Source organism: Octopus bimaculoides, chromosome 3 (assembly GCF_046866305.1).
Source record: "Octopus bimaculoides isolate indiv1 chromosome 3, ASM4686630v1, whole genome shotgun sequence".
NCBI lineage: Eukaryota > Metazoa > Mollusca > Cephalopoda > Octopoda > Octopodidae > Octopus > Octopus bimaculoides.
Window position 1 is genome coordinate 136,884,044 of NC_142930.1, and position 27,885 is coordinate 136,911,928.

Consider the following 27,885-nt stretch of genomic DNA (forward strand, 5'->3'; position numbering starts at 1 on the left):
AGAGACCGATAGAATAAGTACTAGGCTTCCAAAGAATAAGTCCGAGGGTCAATCTGCACGACTAAAGGTGGTGCTCCAGCATGGCCACAGTCAAATGACTGAAACAAGTAAAAGAGTAAAAGAGGGTATGGACCTAAACAACAACCACAGCATTACCAATAACAAAAGCAATACAAACAGAATTTTGTTATGTAATTAATAGCTTGTGGAAGCACATGGCCTAGTGGTTAGAGCAGTGGACTCTCGGTCGAGGGATCGCAGGTTCAAATTTCAGACCTGGTGACGTGTGTGTTTATGAGCGAAACACCTAAGCTCCCAGCAGCTCCGGCAGAAGGTAATGGCAAACTTCTGACTCTTTTACTACAACTTTCTCTCTCACTCTTTCCTCCTGCATCTAGCAGATCCCCTGTGATGGACTGACATCCCATCCAGGTCAGGAACCTAAATACCAATGAAACCAGAAAACTAGCCCTTATGAGCCAGGCATGGTTCGAGAAGGAACAAACAACAATAACAATTACATTGCTTACATTAGATGGCTTGTTTATGGATTCGAACATGCCACAAGCATATTTGAACTGGTAATAATATTGGATTGAGAAACTTAATCATAAAATACATAACAAGAAAAAAATGTGACTGATTTTGTAGCCAGAAAAAGCACCAGTGCATCATATTCGATGCTTACATTGAATGAAAGCATAGGTGAGTGAGTGAGTAGATAGAGTAGAGACAAGTAGCTGAGTGAGTTGAATTAGTGATATAAAGTCACTGAGAGCGGGTTGCAAAATCAAAGGTTCTGTATATTTTAGATGACTAATTACACTATGCTGCGAATAGGTACAACTCATCGCTTTAAAACATGAAAAGCAACAACAACACAACAAAACTTCAGCAAAAAACGACATTTTTGTTTCACAAAGAATAAAAACTACATAAAATACAAGACGTTTTGCTTTTAATATCTTTTATTTCGCTTGGTTATATTTTTTTATATTGTTTTATTCCTTTAAATAAAAATATATATTTATAAAATGGCAAAGGAAAAAAGGGAAAGAAATAAAAAACTAAAAGATATATGATAGCAAGGCAAAAAATAGTTTGTTCTTAGTTTGTTTTTCAAAATTCAAAATGACAGCTAAAATGGTTTGTAATTCTTTTGTTCTTTTACAGAATATTGTATTTTTAGATATTTTTGGGATGTCTCCTTCACTTTTTTTTTTTTTAATTTGTAAATTTTTTTTTTTCCTCCTTTAATAATTTCTGTTCCATGATTTATAGTAGAGCAGTTTGTAGAAAATAAAAACTTTAAAAGTCGTGTGTGCATATGTGGGTGTTTATATGTGTGCGTGTGTGTATATCTATATATATATATATACACACACAAGTGAGCAAGTATATATATATATAAAACATATGACTGAGCATGTATATATAACATATATATATATACATTTACACATGTGCATGCATTCATTTATGTGACTATACACCCACACGTGTGTGTATGTATATTTATATATAATATATATATAATGTATGTATGTATGTATATATATATATATATATATATATATATATATACATATAATATACATACATATACAACAGGCATATATACATATAGACGCACGCACACACACACAAATATGCTTTTCTTTATATATATATATATATTCATACATATGCCTATATACATGTATGTAAATATGCATATATTTTCATGAACATGGGTTTATATGCATATATATATATATATATATATATATATTTACACACGTTATAAACAGATATAGACATACACACACTGGAAGCTGCTTATAATAATCGTAGGCAATGTTATCAAACCAGTATTGTTAAAAAAATTTAATGGGTCCCAAACAATCTCGGAATATAGCTATATTTGCTTAAAGTTATCAGCCAGTTATTGTTATGCCGCATACTCTGTCCCAAAAGTAATCACAATAAGCAACTTCCACTGTATATAGATGCATACATAGAGATGTGAATTCACACACACACACACACACACATTATAGATTGGTACATACATAAGATTCATGCAGACAGACAGAGTGAATCAGAAGTCCCTTTTGAATTTAAAGATGTGTAAAATTCAATGCTAAAAGGCCTTTTGAATACTATCTTTTATACACACACATATATACATATTTACATATATATATATGCACACACATTTATTAACATACATATGTATATACACTTATGTATATTTATATATTTATTCCTGTACATATGTAGGTATACACAAAGATATTCATACACATTTATTCATACACTTACATAGTTACATAGACACACATGCATGCAATATATATATATTCACACATACAGTTACATACACATGCATATATACATAATTATGCATGCATTATATATTACATGTATACATACATATATACACATATATATAAACACAAATAAATGCATCTACCTATATATATATATGTATATATATATATATATATATATATATATATATATATATATATATATATATGCATGTATCCATATGCATATACTTATATAGACATTAACACATGCATATACATGTATATGCATATACATATTTACATTCACACACAGAGACACATCTATACACATACAAATATACACTTTTTACTCAAGTACAATGCAATCTTGAATATGATGCCACTGGTGCTTTTTCTGGCTACAAAATCAGTTACATAATTTTTCCCTGTTATGTATTTTTAAGTTTCTCAATGCAATATTATTACCCAATTCAAATATGCTTGTAGCATGTTCGAACCCATAAGCAGGCCATTCACTGTTTTGTCATGCAGAAAATTTCTCACTGTAGACAAATGGTGTAATTACACCCAAATCAGTACACCTAATCAATACACCACTTGTCTACAGCAAGAAATTTTCTCCATGACAAAACACAGTGAATGGCTTGTTTACTAGTTCAAAAATATTTGAACTGGTAATAACATTCCATTTACACACATCATTACTTAGTGCTCCCACTCTGTAACTAAGTTTTTGTTTTGACTAAATTCTTTTAACTTAAATTTCAACATTTGCAGTCTTAGGAAGAGTTTTTATATGCATTTTAATATATGAGTCAACACTGAAGACTTTTTTCACTATAAGCACATATCACTAATGTAACTGATGTGCTCTAATCCAGTGATTATTAACGTGGGCTGTTGCAACCCAACGGGACCTTGTGAGCTCATACAGAGCGGCAAATATTAATTGGCATTATGGAGTGGTGCAGAATGTTTTAACAGGTCGTGATCTTTCTTTGGAATAAAATATTTAAACCAGGTCCAATACGCACATTTTAACCCTTTAGTGTTCATATTACTCAGTCAAATGTAATACTTATTAATTCACATTATTTTGAATCAATCATGCATTATTTAGTATCTTTGAGATTTTGACAATGTGATTGTTTATTCTTAGAATGCCATGTAAGGGTATGTGTGACATGCCAGATCTAGCCAGTTTGAACATAAGACAGGTTGAATATTTGGACCAGATATAACTTGATTGAATGCTAAAGGGCTAAACATGTTTTTCAAAAAAAAAACATCATTGTTGAGATTAGAAAATAAGTAGATTGTTTTATTAGTGAGAAGAAGTGTGATTATATACCAAGGTCCAATATAATTTCATTATTTAAGTCATTGCCTTCTTCAATGATTTTCCATAAAAATTTAACATTGCATGCACTAATCCACATAGATATCTAAAAGGAGGCAAATACCGAATGGGATAGCATAAGAAATTTGGTTTAATAAACTATTGCGTTTCTTTGATTAAACTAATTTGAAGCTTTTATTTTTTTTTTTTCTTGACAAATTTGGTTAGGGGAGCTTATACGAAACACCTTTCAGTGAAAGCAAACACTGAGCTACAAACAGTTAAGAACCAATTAGATAATTACTTTTGCATAATACGACATACCACCAGCATGCTAGAATTTACAATTGTCATTCAATTCACTATACATACAGTGTTTCATAACTGAAGACAATAAAGTATATACATTAGTAATTGAATATATCAAGGCCTCTGCTTTGATGTGTTTTTATATGTTATGGGGTTTTTACACTTGTTTGGAACATTCTAGCAAGTTTAATACTACACACCAATTTCCTCACTTGCTTTTTATATCAAATTTCTTGCATTATACATTGAGTAAATATGGCATATTATATATATATATATATATATATATATATATATATAGATACATGCAAAAACATAGTCATATAAATACACACACCTATATCTGCACCCCCTCCATACATACATATATACATACTATATAGACGTGTGTGTGTGTGTGTGTGTGTGTGTGTATATGCACATATATTTATATACACACAAATATATCTACATATACACTTATATACATAAACATGCATACATGTGTATGTTTGCATATATATATATATATATATATATATATATATATATATATATATATACACACACACACACACACATATACACATGTGCATATACACATACAAATATATACATACATTACATACATATACATTTTTTTTTTCATTTTCTTTTACATCTTATTACTTTGTTTTCCCCTTTTTTCCTTACAGATTTAAAATAAAATATATTTCAATAAGAAACAAAGATTAAACAATGATGATGATGGTGATGATTTTGAAGATGATATTAATAATAGGAATAAGAATAATAAGAAAAATATTCCTAACAAAGCCACAAACTTTGGGGAAGCGATTTAGTCGATTAAATTGACTCCCAGTTCTAGACTGGTATTTTTCAGCCCTAGAAGGATGAAAGGCAAAGCTGACCCAGATGGGATTTGAACTCAGAATGTAAAGGGTCTTCAGTAAATACAGCAAGGCATTAATCCAACACTGTTGATGCCATACTGAATATAAATAGTAACTTTTAACATGGGCACAAAGCCACAAATTTTAGTGAGAAATAGTATAGTATAATAAATCAACCCCAGTACTTGTCTGGTACTTTATTTCATCAATGCCAGAAGGATGAAAGGGCAAAGTTGATCTCAACAAGATTTGAACTCTAAACATAAAGGGACATAAATACCACAAGGCATTAAGTATGAGCTCAACTGGTTCTGCCATCCAACACTCTGAATAATTATAATAATAACTTAGGCACAATGCCAGTAATTTAGAAAGGAGGGGGATGAGTCAATTATATCAACCCACCAGTACTTCACTGGTACTTTATTTTATCAATCCCAGAAGGATAAAAGGCAAAGTTGACCTGAGTATGATTTGAACTCAGAATGCAAAGAGTCAAAACAAATACCACAAGGCATTTTGCCTGACACTCTAACCATTCTGCCAATATGAATAATAATAATAATAATAATAATCTTAGCTTCTTATTTAAAATAAGCTGGAGAAAGGATACATTTCACTGACTTGATTTTACAGTACAATTACCAGTACTTATTTTATTAACTTCTGGAGGATGGAAGGCAAAGTCGACCTCAGTAAAATTTGAAGACAAGATCGAAAGACTGCAAGGTATTTCAGCTCAGTACTTGACTGCGTCAATCAATTTTCTGTTCAACCAGTAATAATAATTATTATTTTGATAATGTTTTCTAATATATTCTAAAGACCAAAAATTTGAGGAATGATACAGTCGATTAAGTCGACTCCAGTAATTCACTGGTACTTTATTTTATCGAACCTCCCACCCAACCCCCACAAGGATGAAAGTTGAAGTTGACATGGTGAGATTTGAACTCCAGAATGTAAAGGGACATAAAATGCTTCAAGGCATTAAGTATGAGCTCTACTACTTCTGCCATCCACCACCTTCAGTAATAATAATAAAATTTAATAATAATAATAATTACAAATAATAAAAAATATTAAATGACATCATGATCATGTTAGACCATTTACAGTTGGAATGTTTCCTCCTTTGAGGTTGTTGAGGCCTTCACCACTGATTGTATTGCATAAAATGTTATTGTTACTGCTATTGCTACTACTGCTGTTGATATTGTTGTTGTCATCATTAAGACTTACAAGTGGACTATTCAGGCTGTTGAGGTTGTTGCTATTGATGAAAATGGCTTTGTTATTGTTATTGTTGTTGTTGCCATTCTCAATGCAGTGTCCATTCTGCTCGCAAAGACTGCCATTTGTGCCTGACAAATAAGACAAGCCTTTGGTTTCACGATACATATCCACATTGCTACCATTTTCTGCTGTTGCTTTTGTCTGGTTCTTCTCCGTGACCTTGTCACTTTCACTGGTACACAGTATGGAATCAAATTCTTCTTCAGCCACTTCCTGTATTTTTTGCTTCTTGCAGACATTGGATAAAGCGCAACCTTCTGCAACAGTTTGGCAACGCTTCCTCTCCATATTCTGATCTGTTTCCTTCTCTTTCAGTAACTGAATTATATACCGCTCAAAAGAATCATAAAAACTATCAATACCCTTATAACCTGTGAAGCAAAAGAAAAAAAAAATTAAAGATTATAAATAATCAATTGCCACAAACATAGCTACAAGGACACAAAATTGTAAGAAACAATGTATATTCAACAGAATTCATTAGTAAGGACTAATGGTGAGCAGAGAGTTGACTGTGTGGGGATGCAGCATAAAATTCAAGGCCTGTTGCCTCTGTTGTCTGAGTTAGTTTGTTTATGTATGATTAAAACCTATGGTCTAGGTAATGAAGACAAACAGTATGGATGGACCAGGGCATCATGATCACCATTTAATGTCCAACTGGCATGGGCAGGATAGTTAGACAGGATCCACCTAGTCCATAGACTGCATCAAGCTCCATTACCTGCTTTAGCAGGATTTTCTACTGCTGGATGCTCTTCTTAATGTCAGCTACTTTACAAAGTGTACTAAACACATATTTCATGATACCAACACTAGTGAAGTCACCACAGAAAAGCACTTAGTACACACTGTAGAGTGGTTGGCATTAGAGTATGGTAAATCTGCCTCAAGATAAGATATGGTGATTCTGATATGTCTTTTTGCCTGTTGTGAACGTTAATTTTAATATAGAAAATAAAATGCAAAAGTAGAGGGTAGGAGTAATAAGTATCTATGACATTATGCAATAAGGACATATTCCCAGAAAAGAAAAAGTGACCTTGTCAATAGCACTGAGCAATGGACTGAAAGGTGGGAAGTTCATGTCCTGTCACAAGTAATATGTTGTGTCTATCTCAGAGCAAAACCCTAAACTCTCAAATGGTCCAGTTCGCCTACTTGGAAGCAGGTACCAAATAGTAGGTACGACATACAACTGCATGCAGTGGCAGCATTATTAAAATATTTCATTAAATTGCAGTGAAGAAGCCAACACTTTCTGTAACTAAATAGCTTGGAGAGAAATTGATCTTTCTATCTTTTACTTGTTACTTGTTTTAGACATTGGACAGTGGCCAAGCTGGGGCACTGCCCTGAAGGGTTTTTAGTTGAATGAATCAATCTCACTACTTAACTTTTAAGCTTGGTACTTATTCTATCGGTCTTTTTTACCAAACCACGAAGTAAACAAACCAACACCGGTTATCAAGCAATGTGAGAGGTACAAACACAGACAGATATATGATGGGCTTCTTTTAGTTTCCATCTAACAGATGCCCTCACAAGGCTTTGGTCAGCCCATGGCGATAGTAGAAGACACTTGCACAATGTGCCACACAGTATGACTGAACACAGAACCGTTTGGTTGGGAACCAAACTTCTTACCACACAGCCATGTAAAAGCTTTTGATGATATCCCAACAAATTAATGAGTTATAGGCCTAATAATAATCATGTGTGTGTTCATCAGTTAAATATGTTTTCGTCTGTTTACAAGGAAAATGGCTTCCTTTGTTAAATCCAATGAGACATTCAGTCAATAGAATTTGAACAAAATTTTTGAAAATATTGTTCGATATGTGTGTGTGCGCGAGCGCGAGGTTGTATGTGAGTTTAATTGGAAGTAGAGCTTTCAAAAGTATACACGGTGGTTTAGCAATGCAGGGGAGACAACTCTTTGAATAATTTTGTTTAAAGGCACACCGTTAGCAGTGTGTTTATTTTTATAAAATAATTTTCAATCAATAAAAGCCTAAACAATACCTTCAAATGGCTCTCTGAAATCCAACTTGGAAAGTGGACATAGATTATAGTGTGTGTGTGTGTGTCCTGCAGCAGACATGCTCTCTGACATCAGCGCGACACAGGACTCTCTTGTAAAGCAGTTGTTAAAAACAGCCCCCAGACAGAAACTATACTATACAGACTGTAGCATAAAAATTAGCTAATGCTGACCAGTTTTGTTTTGTTATTGGGGTACTTTTTTGTTATCTCACCCCCATTAAAAAAACTGAGTTATCTCCCCAAGTTTTATGAGAAGTATCGGTACTTTTGGTTATTTCCCTCATCTTAAAAACAATGTTTAACACTCAATAAAACGAAAAAACAAAAGTAAAACGATGAAACATCTTATTGAATCTGATCATCTTATTGAATCTGATAACATTTTTATAACAAATCATATCGTGCCTATTGAGGAGGCCAAACGTCACCAATGTGTTGAAGTATTGAATCAAAAGGATCTAACTCTTTTAATCCAGTCTTTTGTCACTACATTTTTAGTGGGGAGATAACCTAGTTTTTTAATGGCAATTTTTTAATGGGGGTGAGATAACCAAAAAGTGCCGTTTTTTGTTTGTTTTTGTGTTTTATTGCTGTGTTGGAAAGTTGATTAAATTAATAGTCGTGTTTGTGGAATATTCAACCTAATTTTTAAAAAAAAGAATTCAGTTGATCGAACAACTGAATTCTCATCAGCAGAGATCGATTTACTTTATTTTACTCTCTTATCATCAATCAGGCAAAAATGAAGAATGTCACTAGATACTAGGCGGATGAACAGACAACAAACTGTTATTGATTGGGGTAAATCAGTTCAGTTAACGAACTGTTATCATTTGTAGTCGTTTGTAGATCAGACAGACAATCATGCTTCATCGCTCATCAGTACGTCTGGCTTGGAAAAGTTGCACTGGTCCGGGTAAGTTGCCCGACGACATTGATTGACTGAGTGGGTGCTAATAAGTTGAAAACATGTCCGGAATTATAGCCTATATTTGCCAAGATCACAAGAAATTATATTAGTAAGTAAGCTGGTGCTTTCTTCTCTTCGCCACGTTAGCATCAATTACTTTTTCTTTCTTTCTTTTTTTTCCCCATTACGACATCAAATATAATGAATCTAACTATTAGTGCGAATAAAGAGTAGTCTCCCTTACCAAACGTTATCTCCTTGGCATTGTCAGCAATGAAAATTAAATATTTCTTAAAGATTTCTAACACAGGCACAAGTCCACAATGTTGGCAAGGAAGGACATTCGACATTTTTACAAACATCTGTACTATTGTCGCGGCAGAGGTAAAGAATACGCACACCACCTGTTTTCGGCGTAACGCTAACCACCAGGTGTACGCATTCTTTACCTTCACCATTGTCGCCATCACTTTTGTCATTATCAACAACATTGACCATGGCTACCACTATTACCATCAACATCACAATCCCTACCACCACAATCGGTAGTAGCGACAACAATAACACTACAGCTAGTAAGGGAGCCTCTACGTAGCCATTCGTCCTACAAGAAATGGCAGTCAAATCTCTCAAATTACAGTCTATTCTCTAAAATAAAAAGAGGACAAATTAAGTACAATACACTGATAAAATAGGATGCTCGACACTAGGTTATCTCTGATCACAAGTCTGCTCAATGAGAGTTGACCTGAGGCTAAATAGCAACAATAGCAACACTATTCTATTGCTATTGAGGATGCTTCACTACATGGATGGTAATTTGGCTAGAAATAGCAATCAATTTCCTATTCAAATATCTTTGAAAAAGAAAGCCACATTGGATAATGTGATCGTAAATGCACCATATCCGTAAAAAAAATGAGATGCTCCTGCTTGATCACGGTTGACCTAGGGCTAAACAACAACACCGTCAGCACTACAATCACTGTGATCAAAGGTATTGTTAAAATAGTTGTACAACTTTACACCTAGTTCATCCATTATGTACTGTATTCATCTATCTTACACACACAGAAATATCTTAATAGTTTCTAATTTAAGTACAAATACACGTGATTTGGGGAGGAAGAAGGGTCCCTCAATTACAATGACTCCCAGTACTTAACTGATATTTATTTCATTAAGCGCAATGGGATGAAAAATGTAACAGATTTTGGTAATATTTCAATTTGGGCCATAAAGGAATGTAACTAAATACTGCAAGGCATTTTATCCACTACATTACTAATTCAAGACAGACCTACACTAATCAAATACTACTGTGAAGGTATGTGGCTTAGTGGTTAGGGAGTTGCAGTCACAACCTCAAGATGGTGGTTTCAATCCTTGACCAAGTAGTGTAATGTGTTCTTGAGCAAAACACTTCATTTCATCTGGTTCCAGCCCACTCAGCTGTAAATGAGTTCCACCAGCAATAGCTGGGGGAGTTCACCCAGTGATGGATCTGCAAGGCCTCTGTCAGGGATGTAGCCAGCCCACTTACACGTAACATTCCTTCATTGGTCACTAAACTCCGCTTGCGAAGACCTGTTGAGGCAAGTGAAATCGAAATCGAACTAAATTTGTAGGAACACTAAACTCGGCTTGCGAAGACCTGTTGGTGCAAGCGAAAGCGAAATCGTGATGGTACCTGTACCAGTGGAGCACTAAGAGCACAGTCCGAGTGTGATCGTTGCCAGAGCCACTGTCTGGCTTCCGTGCCGGTGACACATAAATAGCACCAGCGTGATCGTTACCAACGTCACCTTCCTGGCACATGAAAAGACATTTGAGCGAGATCGTTGCCAGTACTGATAGACTGGCTCCTGTGCAGGTGACACGTAAAATACACCAGATTGGAGCCTGGTGTAGCCATCTGGTTCGCCAGTCCTCAGTCAAATCGTCCAACCCATGCTAGCATGGAAAGCAGACATTTAACGATAATGATGATGATGATGACGATGATGAAACAATGTGATATGATCAACTAAAACCCCTCAAGGTGTTGCTTCACCATGGCAGCAGCCTCAATGATAGAAACCAATCCTAACACTAATTTCAGAAACTTCAGGTTAGTGCCAAAAATGATTGGGATGAGAGGAGATAATGGTGAGGAAAAGGAAAGAAGTGGGAAAAGAAAAAGAAAAGTTGGGAGCAGTGAACACCTGTTAGATTCCTTTTGTAGCTTACCTGGAAATATGTTGATATCAATAATGGCATAGCGATTGGTCCCGCATTCAATAATGACATCAATGCCAAAGAGGCCAAGTTTTAAATGAGATCTTAACTGGTTGCCAAGATCTTTAAGTTTTGTGAAATTTGGTTTCACATGTCGACTGGAAAGTTCTTTTTCATCCATCTGCAAAAAAAAAAAGCAAATAAATATAGAAAAAGGGAAAAAGAAATAAAATAAAAAGACAAAAGCAATTGAAGAAAAATGATTTATCATAATCCCTTCTGGTAAAGATAACTGTTGATTGATTATACATATACATGCATACATATGCATACAGTAAATTTTGCCCACCACCATCCTTCAAAGGTCTTTCATAACATGTGACATCAACAGAGTTGATGTTTCTCTGAAACAACTGCAAGTGTACAGATATAGGGAGAATATGAGCATGAAAGGAATTCCAGAGAGATTAAGTTCTGTATGAGAACGCAGACCTAGGAACAGCACATGTTTGCATGCATGCTTCTATGTATTTCTTCATTCATTTGTTGTTTTTACATTCATTTTTCTATGCTTGCATGGGTTAGACAAATATATTATTGAGGCATTACTTTACAGCACGATATCCTTCCTGTCACCACCCTTACCTATAGTTCAAATAGGGATCTCTTAATTCTCATGTCTACAAAGGTGTAAAGTGAGTTGATAAGTTGTTGACTGGAAAAGTGACAACACCACCACTCACAGGGACTTTTGAAGAGTACAAACAAGCATACAGTTGTACAAATGCACACATCATATGAGGTGTTTAGTAACAGACTGTCATAAGCGCCACAACTTAAAAACCAAGAAAAACACAGTCAAAGTTTCACAACTTTCAGAATGCAATATCTCAGCAAGTAATGAAGTTAGGAAACTGGTTTTTGTCTTAAAATGACCGTGAAGACACCTCCTCTAATCATTCCAGCTATGTAAAATTATTTATTTACATATGTATCTGAAAGATGAAACAATAACTGCATCTTTCTCATTTTGTAGAATATACCAGGACTACGAAATGGTGTATTGCATTACATATTTTAGTCATAATACCTAGAAAAAACATACAGAGACCCCACAAAGGTATTGTTTGTGTTTTAATATACCAAGGTAAGTATCTTTAAGAGGCAAGTAAGATAATATAGTAAGATAATAGTCATTATCATTACAATGGTAATGAGGAATATTAGAAAATGAGCCATAACACCTCAAAAATTGATACAGGGACCACACCAAAGTTATTAATTGAGCGTGTGTGTTTACAATGGTGCATTATTAAACGCTCTGGTCCAAGTTTGGGTGAGCAAGGGTTGTGTCAATAGCATCTAGGTACAATTTTTTTCAGCTGGATTTTTGACCTTATTACAAGCCCCACCAGTTCTTCCTCTCAACTTTTTAGGATTCTAGATGTTGAGACAAAGAAAATAATATACTAACCTTGAAAATGGCTGGGGTGGCACTTACAACACTGTTACTAAACGCCTCATATATAATATGGTCATTTAAATCATATATAATAATTGTTTCTAAATTTGACACAAGGCCAGTAATTTTTAAGAGGAGAGGATAAATCAATAACATCAATGCCAGTGCTCAAATGGTACTTATCAACACAGGAGGAATGAATGGAAACTTGACCCTGGCAACATTTGAACTCAGAACATAAAGAGCTAGCAGAAAGACCACTAAACATTTTGTCCAGTGCACTAACAATTCTGCCAGCTCATCATCATACATAATGATAATCAAGCCTGGTCAGGTGGGGTGGGGACACACACCATTGCAGCACATTGCTGCATTCACCATTTGTCGGTATATTCCTGGGTCTTCCCAGGTGACCCATCAAGTGGGGTCCTAGTCAGTCCTCATCTTCATGAGATACCGCTTTATCTGCTGTAACCATGTGGCATGCAGTCAACCAACACAAGCCATCAACCCAGCCAGATCCTCAGTGAAGGGGACACAGTCAACAGGGTCTAACTCAGAAAATCAAGCAATATAGCCAAACAGTCTGAGCAAGTAAAAGGATACATCTAAGTTTCTGAATAGAGGCATCGATTGGATATGAGATCAAACCAATGGTAACCCATAATCTTGCAAACCATCCTGATACCAAAAGAGCTCAGGCAGCTTCTAAGACCCTGGACAGTGAGTAAGTCTCACAACTATAGAGCAGGACAGGGAGGACCAAGAGACCTAAAGACCTGAACCGTAGTCCTGCACAGTTATTGGCAGCACCACACACCCTGGTACAGTGAGTCCATAACTGCAGCAGCTCGTCCAAGCCTTTTTAGGACTTCAGACTCACAGCTAATGCTGCTATGAAACTCATTGCTGAGATAAGTGAAGCGATCAACAACTTCAACATTCTTGACGACAGAGACAGATGAGATGGAGTCCTCCAAGAAGCCTTCATATAATAATAATAATATAACATGGGTAATTCAATATCTGACTTAAGCAGAAGACCATCAGAATTGAAATGCGGGCTTAAGTGATATCATCAACCCCAATACTACACTGATACTTTATTTTATCAACCCTAAGAGGATGAAAGGCAATATTGACCTTGGTGAGACTTGAATTCTTTTTCAGGAATGTAAAAATCTGGAAGATTTTATCCCAAATCCAATGCCTTATATTCAATATCATTATAATCCTTTCTATTATAGGCACATGGCCAGCAATTTTAGAGGGACGGGATTATCAATTTCATTGACCCAAGTACTTGACTGGTATTTATTTTATCAACCCTGGTATTTATTTTATCGACCCTGTTATTTACTTTATCAATGAAAGGTAAAGTCAACTTCAGTGAAATTTGAACTCAGAACATAAAACAAGAAGAAATTCTGCTGAGCATTTTGTCTGGCTTACTAATGATTCTGTCAGCTTACTGCCTTTATACAATATCATTATAATAATTATGGTAATACCATACAATTCTGATTTTTGTTTCAACTCAGCACAAACACAGTATTTTTAGGAGAGGAAGTGCAGTGAATTAGGTTGACAACTATACTGTTAGTCATTAACTCTTTTGTTAGCACATTTCTGTTGCAACACACTGCCTCTGTTTTGATTAATTTTGAAAATAATGAAGTACTAAGCAAATTAACTGTCATTGTTAACCTGGTATTTGGAACATAAGTTGACATGAAATTTTGATGAAAGATTTTCATTTAAATCACTATAAAATAGGAAGTTTGTGTCACAGAACCAGGGGTGATCTCAGACAGTTTGGTATCAAAAGGGTTAAGGGAGACTGTTTGATCCTTTGACCTGCTCAAAACAGCAGCTAAACCACCTTCAAAACAAGATGTATGGCCACCACCATTTTTATATAGTGGTGTGTGCGTATCTGTATGTGTGTATGTGTGTGTGTAAGACCCGGCAAGCCAAGTGAGATCGTTGCCAGTGCCCCTGGACTGGCTTTTGTGCGGGTGGCACATGGGATGCACTATTTTGAGCGTGGCCGTTGCCAGTACCGCCTGACTGGCCTTCATAGGATTTTCGAGCGAGATCGTTGCCAGTGCCGCTGGACTGGCTCTTGTGCGGGTGGCACATAAAAGACACCATTTTGAGCGTGGCCGTTGCCAGTACCGCCTGACCTGACTGGCCCTCATGCAGGTGACACATAAAAGCACCCACTACACTCTTGGAGTGCTGGCATTAGGAAGGGCATCCAGCTGTAGAAACTCTGCCAAATCAGATTGGAGCCTGGTGTAGCCATCCGGTTTCACCAGTCCTCAATCAAATCGTCCAACCCATGCCAGCATGGAAAGCGGACGTTAAACAATGATGATGATGATGATGATTTTCCTCTTTCTCCTTTTCTCTCTCTTGCCCTCTTGCTTCTATTTCTAGCCTTTCTTCTTTTTCCCCCTCCATCACTTCCCTTGTTTTCTCTGTCACTCTCTCTCTCTCCCTCACTCTCTCTCTCTCCCTCACTCTCTCTCCCACACTCTCCCTCTCCCACACTCTCTCTCTCCCTCCCTCTCTCTTGCCCTCTTTTTCCTCTGCCTGCTGCTGAGACGTGAACCATGGCCAGCCCTTCTTCTTTCTCACCCTTTTTCACACCAGTTACATAATTGACCAGTCCAGAATTCTGTGTCTCATTGTTTTGCTATTTATTGTTTTCTAATCTTTTAAGATGCCTTCTAAACATTCTTACCCACCATTCTTGTCTTTTTGGCCCTAAGACTAAATCTTGCTAATTTTTCATTTGTTTCATCTCTGTCCATCGTCTTAAATTACATTTATTCACTTGTGTATGTCCACTCTGTATTGCTTTGTTTGCTCTTGGCCCTATATTCTCCACAACTTTCATGGGCACCACCAGCATGGGAAGTTCTGTCTCATCATTGAAGGTGTGATACTGCATAATACCATCTGGTTGATAACTGATGAAGAATTAGGGACCTTCTATATCAGTCTCCCATCTGGTTGTACACTCAATATACATTGTACATTTTTTACCCTGTCATTGTTTCTTTACAAATCATTTTTCATTTATATATATATATATATATATATATATATATATATATATATAAAATTTATTAATGAGGGTAGAAATTGATATTAATCAATTAAAACCAGTGGTCTAGCATATTAAAAAAATCCGAAGATTAAAATTATATTACATACAAAAATAAGAGGAATTACCAGCAAAAGTGGACACCTATATGCTAGAAATAGATGCCGAATTATCTAACCACGAAAAAAATATATGTTCTCAGTAAAAATTCAGCGACACAGCAGACTGTAAAAGGGCAAGACAAGTGAAAAAATACTAAAATTTAGTATTTTTTCACTTGTCTTGCCCCTTTACAGTCTGCTGTGTCGCTGAATTTTTACTGAGAACATATATTTTTTTCGTGGTTAGATGATTCGGCATCTATTTCTAGCATATAGGTGTCCACTTTTGCTGGTCATTCCTCTTATTTTTGTGTATATATATATATATATATATATATATATATATATACGTCTCTTAAAGGATAGAGCTCAAAATCAATGCATTGAAGATACTTTATTGCAGCAACAATTATAATAACAGAAACAACCACAATAAGCCAAACCTATGCACATTTCAATAGGGTATCCCGGAAAAATAAACCACATCATAAGATGTCTCGTAAAATATTGTAACAAATTACAACATATTACAAATTTCTGGATACTCCATCTCATCAGGGTCGCATTATTGCCATCACCAATACTATTATTAGCAAAACACACACATCATCCAAGAGGGTGAAAGAATAATCGACGGCACGCAACATACCATCGTTATTTTCTTACAGAATGTAAACAAACCAGTCAACCGAAATCCAGCGACGTACACCGCCCGGTTTACAGCGTAAAAATCCCTTGCCAAAAATTCATCCCCCATGTACATCAAGATTTCCTATCGGATCTTCTTATAACGATAGTGTATTAATTAATTCATTAATTATACCCGCCCACGCCCACGCACCGCACACCACCACCCACATGCCCACACCTACACCCACACACACATATACCTATACTTAGATACACACACCAATATATATTTATATGTATTTTTTATGTATAACCATACACACAAACACATATACACACAAACACATATATACACTCACATATGCATGCATATACATATACACACATACAGATACACATGCACCCACATAAACGCGCACAGATACACACACATTTACATATATACGCATACATACTCACATACACACATGCGTACATATGTACATACATACATATAGCTATACCTCCATATATACATCGATACATATGCACATACACACACACAAGCTTATATATGTTTACATGTTTACATGTACACACATACACATACGTCTCCATACACACATATATACATATATACACACATACACTCTCACGTGTCTCCACATGTATACCTACACCCATATACATATACACTCATATATTTGCGCCACAGACCTAATTCCAGTAAGATATATAGAGATGAATATACCTCTTCCTTAATTTCGAACTTGTGCCTATACACATTCCGGTAATTCCTATTTATAAAATGCATACGTATACATATATATATACAAAAACTCAACTGTGAGTTTTTGGCTAAGACTGTTAACAGATACTATATATTTTGTAAAATTTGTTTTATAAAAGTATATATTTAATATATATATATATATATATATATATATATATATATATATATATATATTTATATATATATTTACATGTCCAGTCATAGAGTGACCAACCAACAGTTTCACATCCATAAAGTGCTTAGCTTTATAGACAACTCGTCAGACTCCAATGGCCACTGACAATATATATGTAGGATAAAAAGATCCTTTCCAAGTCATATAGATTCAGAGCGTCAGTTTCTTAGGTTCTGTGGCATATACTGTATTTTAACCTGTACAAGGAACCCTCTAATTTTGGGGGCTTAAAATTTGGAAAAAATGTTTCGTAAGGGATTCTAATACTATCCATGTATAAGAAACTCCCATATTTTTTTAACCTAATTTTTGGCAAAAAATGGTTCCTTATAAACACCAAAATATGGTATATTCCCCACTTGGACAGGATGCCAGTCCATCACAGGATTATTCACTTTTGCCAGCTGTGTGGGCTGGAGCAACGGGAAATGAAGAGAGACCAGGAATTGAAACCACAATCTTATGATCACAAGTCCAACACTAAGAGTATACTGGGTGCTGTGCACCCAGTATACTCTTAGGTGGTTGGCAAATGAACAGTGACAATGTAAGGTACAGAAGACTCTGTAGTCTTGCCAAGGACATGACAACCTCTTTAGTGCTCATGCTACGATAAAATACATACAGTACAATCTGTTAAGTGATTGGTGTTAGAAAGGGTTATTCAGCCAAAGAAACCATGCCAAAAGTGAAACATACAAACAAAACAGTCTAGCAACCATCCAAATAAAGAGCAGACATGGACCATGATGACCCATGTCACCATGGAAAGCAGATGTAAAAAAATGACAAGGACACCCACATAGAATGTCTTATAATTTAGCTTAATCATCAGGGCAAAATATGTGCACAGTGTACCAAACAAGCACATTCTTATGGTCTGTGAAAACACCTATAGAGGCAATATCTTTCTTGCACTGGTTTTCACTACATTTTCTGTATAAAAAAAGTTAAGGCAAAATTCATAACTACAGAACCATGTAGCTAGACTGTGTGCCTCAAGATGTGACCTTTCCATTTCTCACTCCTGGACTCCACAAAAAACACATATTGCCTACAACAGACTCAAAAGTGCTTCCTAGGAGTGGACTACCCCTACTACCTCACCCCTTCTCCTCAGCTACGCTAGTAGAACCATACCCATGCCTAGTACGTGTGTGAGTGTGTCCACTTGAGGTTTGTAGTCTTGCAAACTTCATGACTACCTCACTTGTGCTAGTAGCTTGAAAAAAAGCACCCTGTACATGCTGTAAAGTGGATGGCATCAGGAAGGGTATTCAGCCATAGAAACCATGCCAAACAAACACTAAAGCATGATGCAGGCCTTGGGCCCATTGAATCTTGTCAAACTATACAACCCATGCCAGTATGGATCATGGACATTAAAGATTGATGACGATGATGTGTATGTGTATCACTGAATGAGGAAGAGGTGTATTGGCAAGAAATAGAAAATGAAGATGAATGCTTTGGTAGATGTGTAAATGATAGTATACATGAATAGCAATGTTTAGATGAGCTGAGAGAGTAAGTGTTTATGAGAACAATCAGGTGTGAAAGGGTGAACCAGAGCTGGTTTGATGCTGGTTCAGTCATATAATGCATATGGAAGATAAAATTTAAGTGAAAAACTGAAAACCAACACATGCAGCAGGAGTTTGTGAAAGATGAAGACCAAGGAAACTGTGGGAAGAAATGGTGAAAGCTGATCTCAGGATACTGAACCTTACAAAGGAAATGACAAGCAGCTAGACCCAACCAACATATGCTAAAAAGACAGGATCTTCAAGGCTAGAATGGCTTTGATTATAAATTTTCTCAGTCAGGGGCTGCACAACAACAACATCCTTTATGTGGGAGAAAGGATGTCATTTTAAAACATCTTTTATAGTATTGTAAACCTGATAAATTCTTCAACTGATAACTGTTAGTAGCATCATTTGAATAAAAGCAGCAAATGAATACACATTTAGAAGGACTATATTTGGAAGAAAAGTCACGCAAACAGATTAAATGAAACTTTGACACAATAACAGTAAAATGTCATGGCTTTTATGTAGTACGTGCATGTGGGTGGGTACAAATGTTAATACATATGTGTTGTCTGTATCAATGTGTAAGCATAAGTACATGTGTGTCAATGCGTATGAGCCAGTAGGCAGATGTGTGTATGTGTGCCAGCATGCACACGTGTGTCAGTACATATATGGAGCAGGACATGAATACATGTAGTCTGAGAGAAGAGACAAATTTTGTGTGTATGTTTCTACATTTATGCTTATGTGTATGCAAGTCAATTTTGTGTGTATGTCTATCTACAAGATTGTCTGTGCATATTTGGATATTCATGGATGTTTGTGTATGTCTACCAGAAGCAAGGTCTCCTTTACATGTCTGTGTTTTATGAATAGGAATGCATACATAGGTCTTTGCATATGAATATATGTTTGCACTGAAGGAGAAATCACTGTCATGTGAATGTGATACATCTAAGCCTGTATATTGCAGGTTTCTGTGTATGCATTTTAGTCTTTAAAGCAATTAGAGAGAGAGAGAGAGAGAGAGAAAGAAGGGAGGTAGAAAGAGAGAGAGAAGGAAAGAAAACTAGAAAGACTAAGACACAATGCAATAGCAAGATAGAGAGGAAAACAAATAGAGAAATAGAACGAGAACAAAATGAAAAGAGATGACGAGAGGAAGAGAAAGATAAAGAGAGTGAAAAGACTGAAATATTCTGAGTTGTTCGACAACTTCTGGTAACCAATGAGGGGAAGGTGAGTGAGTTGAAGGTGCAATATCAATGGCAGTAAGAGTGGTGAAATGTGACAAACAAGATAAGTGGCTTGTAAACACTGGTTGCTTTTTTTTATTTATTCATAGCTCATATCAAGATTTTTATGAACAATAATGTTAGTTATACGTTCTATTTGACCAATTATTGGTATAATACATTTCCAATAGTGTGCCAAAGAAGTGCCAGCACAACAAAGACAAAATAAAGTCACAGTAATTTTTTTGTTTGACATTAATTTAGTAACAATTACCTTTAAGATGTATAACTATATATACACATATATATATACATAGGAGTAAAAGGGATTAAAACATTCTGGCAGATGTCAATAAAGCTCTCAGTATGAAAAGAATTTGGTTACAAATGTTCAACAATTAGACACCAGTAAATGTAAGTAGAATACAGATCCCAGGTAAATCCTCATGAATGACAGGTAAATTCAAATATCTTTGGGCAGAATTCTAAGAAATTTAGAATATTTGACAACAAAAAATATGTATAGAGAAAATTATATTTTTATTATAGTTCTCACTTTATAAAGCCAACAACTGTTTCTATTGCATTTATACACACATACACACACACACACACACATATTAGAAAATATTAAAATTTATATTAATATTTCTGAAAAATATATGTTAACATAACATTATCAAGGCGATCAAAATTAGTGAAATTTGAATATATTATATATATAATGTGCTAAAACAGATTTCACTAGTGCTGGTGCCACATAAAAAGCACTCAGTCCACTAAGGCAGTTAGCATTAGGAAGGGCACCCAACCATAAAAACCATGCCAAAGCAGACAGTGAAACCTGGTGCAGTCTTCTGGCTTCCCAACTTCTGTCCAACCATCCAACTCATGCCAACATGGAAAACTGATGTTAAATGATGATGATGACGATATATATATATATATATATATATATATATATATGTATATATCAAAGGAGAATGGGCACCAGCCAGCCAGCCCAAAGGTTGGGGTGGGCTGCACCTGCCTACCTCAGTTGCTATGGCATTGAGATAGATCTAGCCACCCCTGTTAACAGAGACAAAACCCAGATTTAAAACACTGGATGATCATGATAATCATTATCATCATCATTGTTGTTGTTTAACATCTGCTTTCTATGCTGGCATGGGTTGGATGGTTTGACTGAAAACTGGTAAGCCAGGAAGCTACACCAAGTTCCAGTCCAATTTGACAAGGTTTCTATGGCTGGATGCCCTTCCTAATGCCAACCACTCCAAGAGTATAGTGGATGCTTTTAATGTGCCACCAGCATTGGCCATGACTACAATCTCACTTGGCTTGACAGGTCTACACAAGGACAGTATATCGCCAAAAGTCTCAGTCACCTTCACTGCCTCTATGAGGCCCAACGCTCAGACAGTGCATTTTACACGCCACTGACAGGGCAATATATATATATATATATATATATATATATATACATCTTTGTTGATTCACTAGAAGTGATAAATTACAGAACTCTATACAAGTGTATTCTCTAATACATTCTAACTGAAAGGCCCCTATTTCCAGTACTTTAAGTTACACATGTCCGATCATCAGCTGGTAATCCAAGCCTGCTTTTCTTTTCAAATATTCACTGTTTGAATATTTTTTTGAAATATGAAATGAAAGTTTGAAGAAAACATTTATCTTAATATTCTTTGCTTAAAAAAAACAACTTATGAACAAAGGATTGGATAAATGAATGGACGAATAGGTATTTAGCTAATACTGTACATCATTGTCTTCACATAGACAAAATCTTCAACACAAAAAGAGAAATCATCTGGACTAGTTTCTGTCTTTTATTGTGATTTCATCAGTTCCTGAGTACCCTCATTAACCGCCTGCAGAATATCACTTATAGACCTGCTATTACTAAATCAGACAGACTAATTTGCATATATACTACATTAGCTGAGGAGCTAAATCAGTTAATAATTTGCTGAGGCATTAACAATGTTTTATTTCAGTGCTATACTATACAGCAGAATATATCTGTAGGTTTTAGTTAGCACTTGTATTTGTTTCAGTCATTAGACTGCAGCCATGCTGAGGCACCACCTTGAAGTGTTTAGTCGAACAAACATTTTGTTTTGAAGTCTGGTATTTGTTCTATTGATCTATTAATCATAAACAAACCAATACTGATTGTCAAGCACAGAGTATGACTAACAAAACCATGCATGCATATGTATGTATGCATGTTTACATACACACACACAACAGTTTCCATCTTCCAAAAACTTTAACAAGGCCCAGGGCTATAGTAGAAGGAGTCTAGAACATTAACCTGGACAATAACCCCCCAAGGACAACAGACGATGATTTAAAACTTCTTAATATATTGGATAGGGGGTAATTTACCAAGGGATTGTCCTGGGAGTAGTTGTCAGGGGGAATTGTCCTATAAGGGGTAATTGGCCTGATACAAGTAGAAGACACTTGCCCAAGGAACCATACAGTGGGACTGAACCCAAAACCACATGGCTACAAAGTGAGCTTCTTAACCATACAGCCATACTTGCACCTATACAGAATAGACAAACAGAAACACTCTCTTTATATACAGTATTCTCATGGACAAAATAAAAAAAATGACCAGCCACACTAGTTTCAGTCCTATGTTGGGATCTCATCAGGGACCAAGTACTCTTTAATTTTCCATGAAGTTAATGCTTATAATCCTGCTGTTATATTCCTAAGGACTTCAATATAGTTCCCAAAGTTCATCTATTCGTTTCTTTTTGTAAATTTGTTAGAAAAGTAAAAATTCATTTAATTAACAATTTTGTTTTAAGAGCAATAATTATCATGGGCACAGAGGTGACTGTATTGTAAGACGCTTGCTTACCAACCACATGGTTCCAGGTTCAGCCCTACTGTGTGGCATCTTGAGCAAATGTTTTCTACTATAGCCTTGTGAGTGGATTTCGTAAACAGAAACTAAAAGAAGGCCCTTTGTGCGTGGGGATGGGATGCACACACACACACACACACGTGTGTGTTTGTCCCCCACCACCACTTAACCAGTGTTGGTGTATTTGTGTCCCTTGTAACTGAGCAGTTTGGCGAAAGAAACCTATAGAATAAATACCAAGCTTTAAAAAAAATAAGTACTGGAGGTTGATTCATTCAACTACAAATTCTTCAAGGCGATGCCCCAGCATGGCTTCAGTCTAATTACTGAAACAAGTAAAATATAAAATGTTGCCAGTACCCCTGGACTGGCTCTTGTGTGGGTGGCACATAAAATGCACCATTTTGAGCGTGGCCGTTGCCAGTACCGCCTGACTGGCCTTCGTGCGGGTGACACATAAAAGCACCCACTACACTCTCTGAGTGGTTGGCGTTAGGAAGGGCATCCAGCTGTAGAAACTCTGCCAAATCAGATTGGAGCCTGGTGTAGCCATCTGGTTTCACCAGTCCTCAGTCAAATCGTCCAACCCATGCTAGCATGGAAAGCGGACGTTAAACGATGATGACGATGATGATTTCAAACAACAGATTCTTTCCTATGATATACTTACTGAATCTATTAGTATAAATTAAATTTTTCACACACACCCAGTACCATTAACTACCTTGTGACACACACACACACACACACACACACACACACACACACACACACACACACACACACACACACACACACACATATATATCAAAGAATTCCTAGCCAAGACTTACCTCATTCAAGAAGTGGGTGGCATCAGGTGTTGACACATCATTAGTATTGAAAAATATGGTCTTGTCATCTATTACAAAGAAACAAAATTTTTTTTTTTTTATTTGGAAAGCTACTCTTGAAGCAAGAAGAAGGGGAAGGGAATATTAAAAAAGTATACACAACAAATCTCAATTACAGGTGTGTTTTTGTGTTGTTTTTTATAAATGATATCTGTAGCAAAGAAGAATTGAATATCTTCTTAAATAAACTGACTTGAAATGAGTGACACTAATAGACAGCAATTACAAAATACGTGGTCTTATTGATATAAGTATCCGGACTGTTGCCATAGTAACAAAGCTGAAGCACACAGATCGAAGCTGCTTGGCACAGATTGACCTTGAACTCTGCTATGCATACGCAATAAGTTTTAATGTTCTAGCTCACTTCCACTGTTTACAGCAGTGCTTGGAAAGAAGATGTGTCGCATGTGATCGTCTCATTGACCATGACAAAGAAAGTTGAGCAGAGAATCTGCATCAAATTTTGCCAAAAGCTTGGTGATACCTGCTCAAAGGCCTACGCAAAGTTTTCAAAAAGTTTTCATCGTTCTCGACACCATCAAGGAAATCTTGTGCAACTGAAACCCGAGTGTCTTTTTGGTCAGCTGAAAGCAGTTTTTGCACAAACTTGGCTGACACGCGTCTCATACCCAAATCTTCAGTGATAATGGACTGAACTGAACCATAACTAATCTGTACCTCCTCTGATAACTCATGGATGGTGATTTGACAATTTCCCCTCACAGTTGCATGCACATCTGTGATGTTTTACTCAGTTCTGCTGGTTGTGAGTCTCCCAGAATGTTCATCGATATTGACATTTTTTCAGCCATCTTGGACTACTCATACACTTGTGTGTGGCTCATACAGTCCTCTCCATACACTTTCTGCAACTTTGTGTAGGCCTCTGAGCAGGTATCACCAGGACAACTTTCTCTGTCATGGTCAATGTGACGATCACACACTACACACCTTCTTTCCAAGCACTGCTGTAAGCAGCAGAAGTGTGCTAGAACATTACTGATCAGACCTTGTATATGTTTACATTTATTATTTTCCTTCTAGTCATGGCCAAACATGTCTATCTTAACAATGAACGAAAAATAAGATTGAAAACTGCTAAATTCAAATATCATATTTAATTAGGTTTGGACAGTTTTAGCAAAGGTGCAGCCCAACTGGTATAAACCAGTTGTCAATTCATGGAATACACTGGAATACAAAGAAGGTGGAGAGATATTGTAGTTGATTAGCTGAAAGCTTGGGGTACAAAGGTGATGTAGAAGTAACAGTTTATAAACTATTATATCAGTTTTCAATGGGGGAGGTAGACATCATAAAAAAGACAAAAGCAAGATTAAAATAGTAGTTATAAATGTAATTTATATTATTGTTTCTGGTACATAGTCCAAACTAAAGTTACATTGAAGCAAGTCTGTGGTTTGGTTTCAAATCCTACTTTGAAGCATTTCACTACATTTATGTTGCAAATAAATATGACAAAAGTATAAATTTTCATGTAATCCAAATGTCAGATGTCACATTGTGAAGTTGTGTAATAACACTGCTGTTTATTAAGTAGCTTTGACCAAACAGTCTAAAAACTTTGGTGGTTTTATCAAAACAACCTACAAAATAAATATACCAGGCATTGTCAATATTTTATATTATTTTGCTCTGCTGTTCATATTTATCAACCTTGGATTAACAGGAGGACAAAACCAGATTTCAATTGATAAGGATATTGTTTTTGTTTTTCCATCCACCTCCTTCAGTCATTAAGTCCTATCCACTGCTCTGAGAACTGTCTTGAACACAGATACAACATAGTGCTCATGACTGACTATGAACCAACCAACCATATGGTTGGTTGACATCCTATCAAGTTGACCAACCACACACTCCACCAATAAGAAAATTTGAACCTATCTCAGCAATCACATGATCAAAGTAGTGGATACAAAAGAAAGATTTGAATACCAAATACCAAATGGTTAGCATACACTGTATCTTTAAAATGATAACTACTGTATACAACAAATAAAATAAAATGAACTTACCACCAGCAGTCAAGTTTTTGAGAGATGGCCGCTCACAGATAAATTGTTCATCACCAACAACAAACACTTTGTACAGTACAGCATTATGAGTGATGAAACTTTGAGCTACACATGGTGGTCGCACGTCTTTCAAACCTTCTTCATTAAAAATGATTGCCATCTACAAAATATACGACAGAATCTTAAAATATAATGTGAGATAAATATATCAAATATATATGTAGTAAAACTACTATCGCCATTATATATAAACAAGCGCGGGCGTAGCGGAGAGCAGCCTACTGTATCCATCACGTGACTAACTATTATTTGAAGTGGCAACTGCTGCATACCGTTCCCGCCAGAACACAAACTGACCAACCGTGGCCCCTAATAAGGTCACGTGATGAAGTGCTTTTCAGATGCTCTCTGTAGCCTACTTTCAGCTATAAATAGCCTGCTAGATACCCAGCTAATTCGTCTCAGTTCAGATCTCTTAGAGACCTGTTCCGTGTACCACACAGCAGCAGCAGTTCCAGCGACGACATCAACAGCATCTCCAACTGCGACTACCAGCATCGCCGCCGCCAGTCAACACGACACTATGACTACCACCATCGTCGTCACCAGCATCAGCACCACTTCAACTACGAACTACAAGATTCGCCACCAGCATCGCCAACATCGTCAACATGACTTCTACGTACACCAGCTAACCAAACAACCGCGGCGCATCTCTCTTCGATTCTGTTTGTGTGATTCATCTTCACCACGATAAATAATAGACAAGAGCCCAGCCTGCGATGAACATCTGTACTCAAAAACCCGGCTTGGCATGGAAGCCTTAACATCATGACGAGTGATCGCTCTTCCCCACACGCCTCAACTTCTTATATACAGACTGTTACTATTGTGTACTCTAAGACCTGGCAAATTCTTATATGTGTTACTGACTCTTTCTCTATCTGCTGTATCTCACGCATACACATACATGTATCACTTACACACACTCTTTTCTTTACACGACGGCCTGTCTTTTATTATGTTTTAATATGTCGCATTCACACTCACACACAGACATACATTTTAATGCTACAATAAATATTACCGTTATTCATCTTTATCGGTTGTATTCTATCGTCTTCCTTACTGGCCATTTACGAATTCACTATGTTATCGAAGTATAACATATTTATATCATTTGATATATATTTTTGTGTTCGACCGTGTGACGTGTTTAATAAAAGGAGCCCTCTTTTTCCATTCGTCACCATTTCTCCTTTTGGGTTCGCACGGTCGTTCTTACATATATGTATGTATTGTTGTAAGCATGTGTGTGTGTGTGTGTGTGTATACACATGCACGCACACATGATTACGTAGTTAAAAGGTTTTCACAGAATCAAGTGGGTCAAAGAAGTATTCGTTGCTCCAGTGTCTCATAGTTGGATGCCCTTCCTAACACCAACCATTTTACTGAGTGTCTCTGTGTGTGTCACTGTGTAGTAAGTATACCTGTACTACTAACAACATATATATATATATATATATATATATATATTCCTGAAAACAAAACGATAATATTTTCATTACTTTCCCATTTCCCAAAAGACTTTGCACATATAACCCACTTTCCCTATAACCCTTTTTGAAGGGACCAGATCCATAAGAGAAACCGGACAACTGTGGACCTATCAACTGTGATCTACATACATAACATTTAACTATGGAATGAAATTGAAAGCATAATCTGTTC

The 27,885-nt window shown here is 36.1% G+C and overlaps 1 protein-coding gene across 1 annotated transcript in view; it reads right to left on the bottom strand.

Annotated features, from left to right (window-relative positions):
- Positions 1-5,772: 5,772 nt before the first annotated feature.
- The window catches only part of LOC106874910 (inositol-tetrakisphosphate 1-kinase), a 90,756-nt gene continuing 68,643 nt past the window's right edge, over positions 5,773-27,885 (bottom strand). Inside the window, exons 4-7 of the mRNA XM_089349712.1 lie at positions 26,152-26,311; positions 24,050-24,117; positions 11,296-11,464; positions 5,773-6,481 (exon numbers count right to left, since the gene is read on the bottom strand). Coding sequence (XP_089205838.1) covers positions 5,913-6,481; positions 11,296-11,464; positions 24,050-24,117; positions 26,152-26,311 — 966 coding nt within the window. The 3' untranslated portion in view covers positions 5,773-5,912. The remainder of the gene's footprint in view (positions 6,482-11,295; positions 11,465-24,049; positions 24,118-26,151; positions 26,312-27,885) is intronic.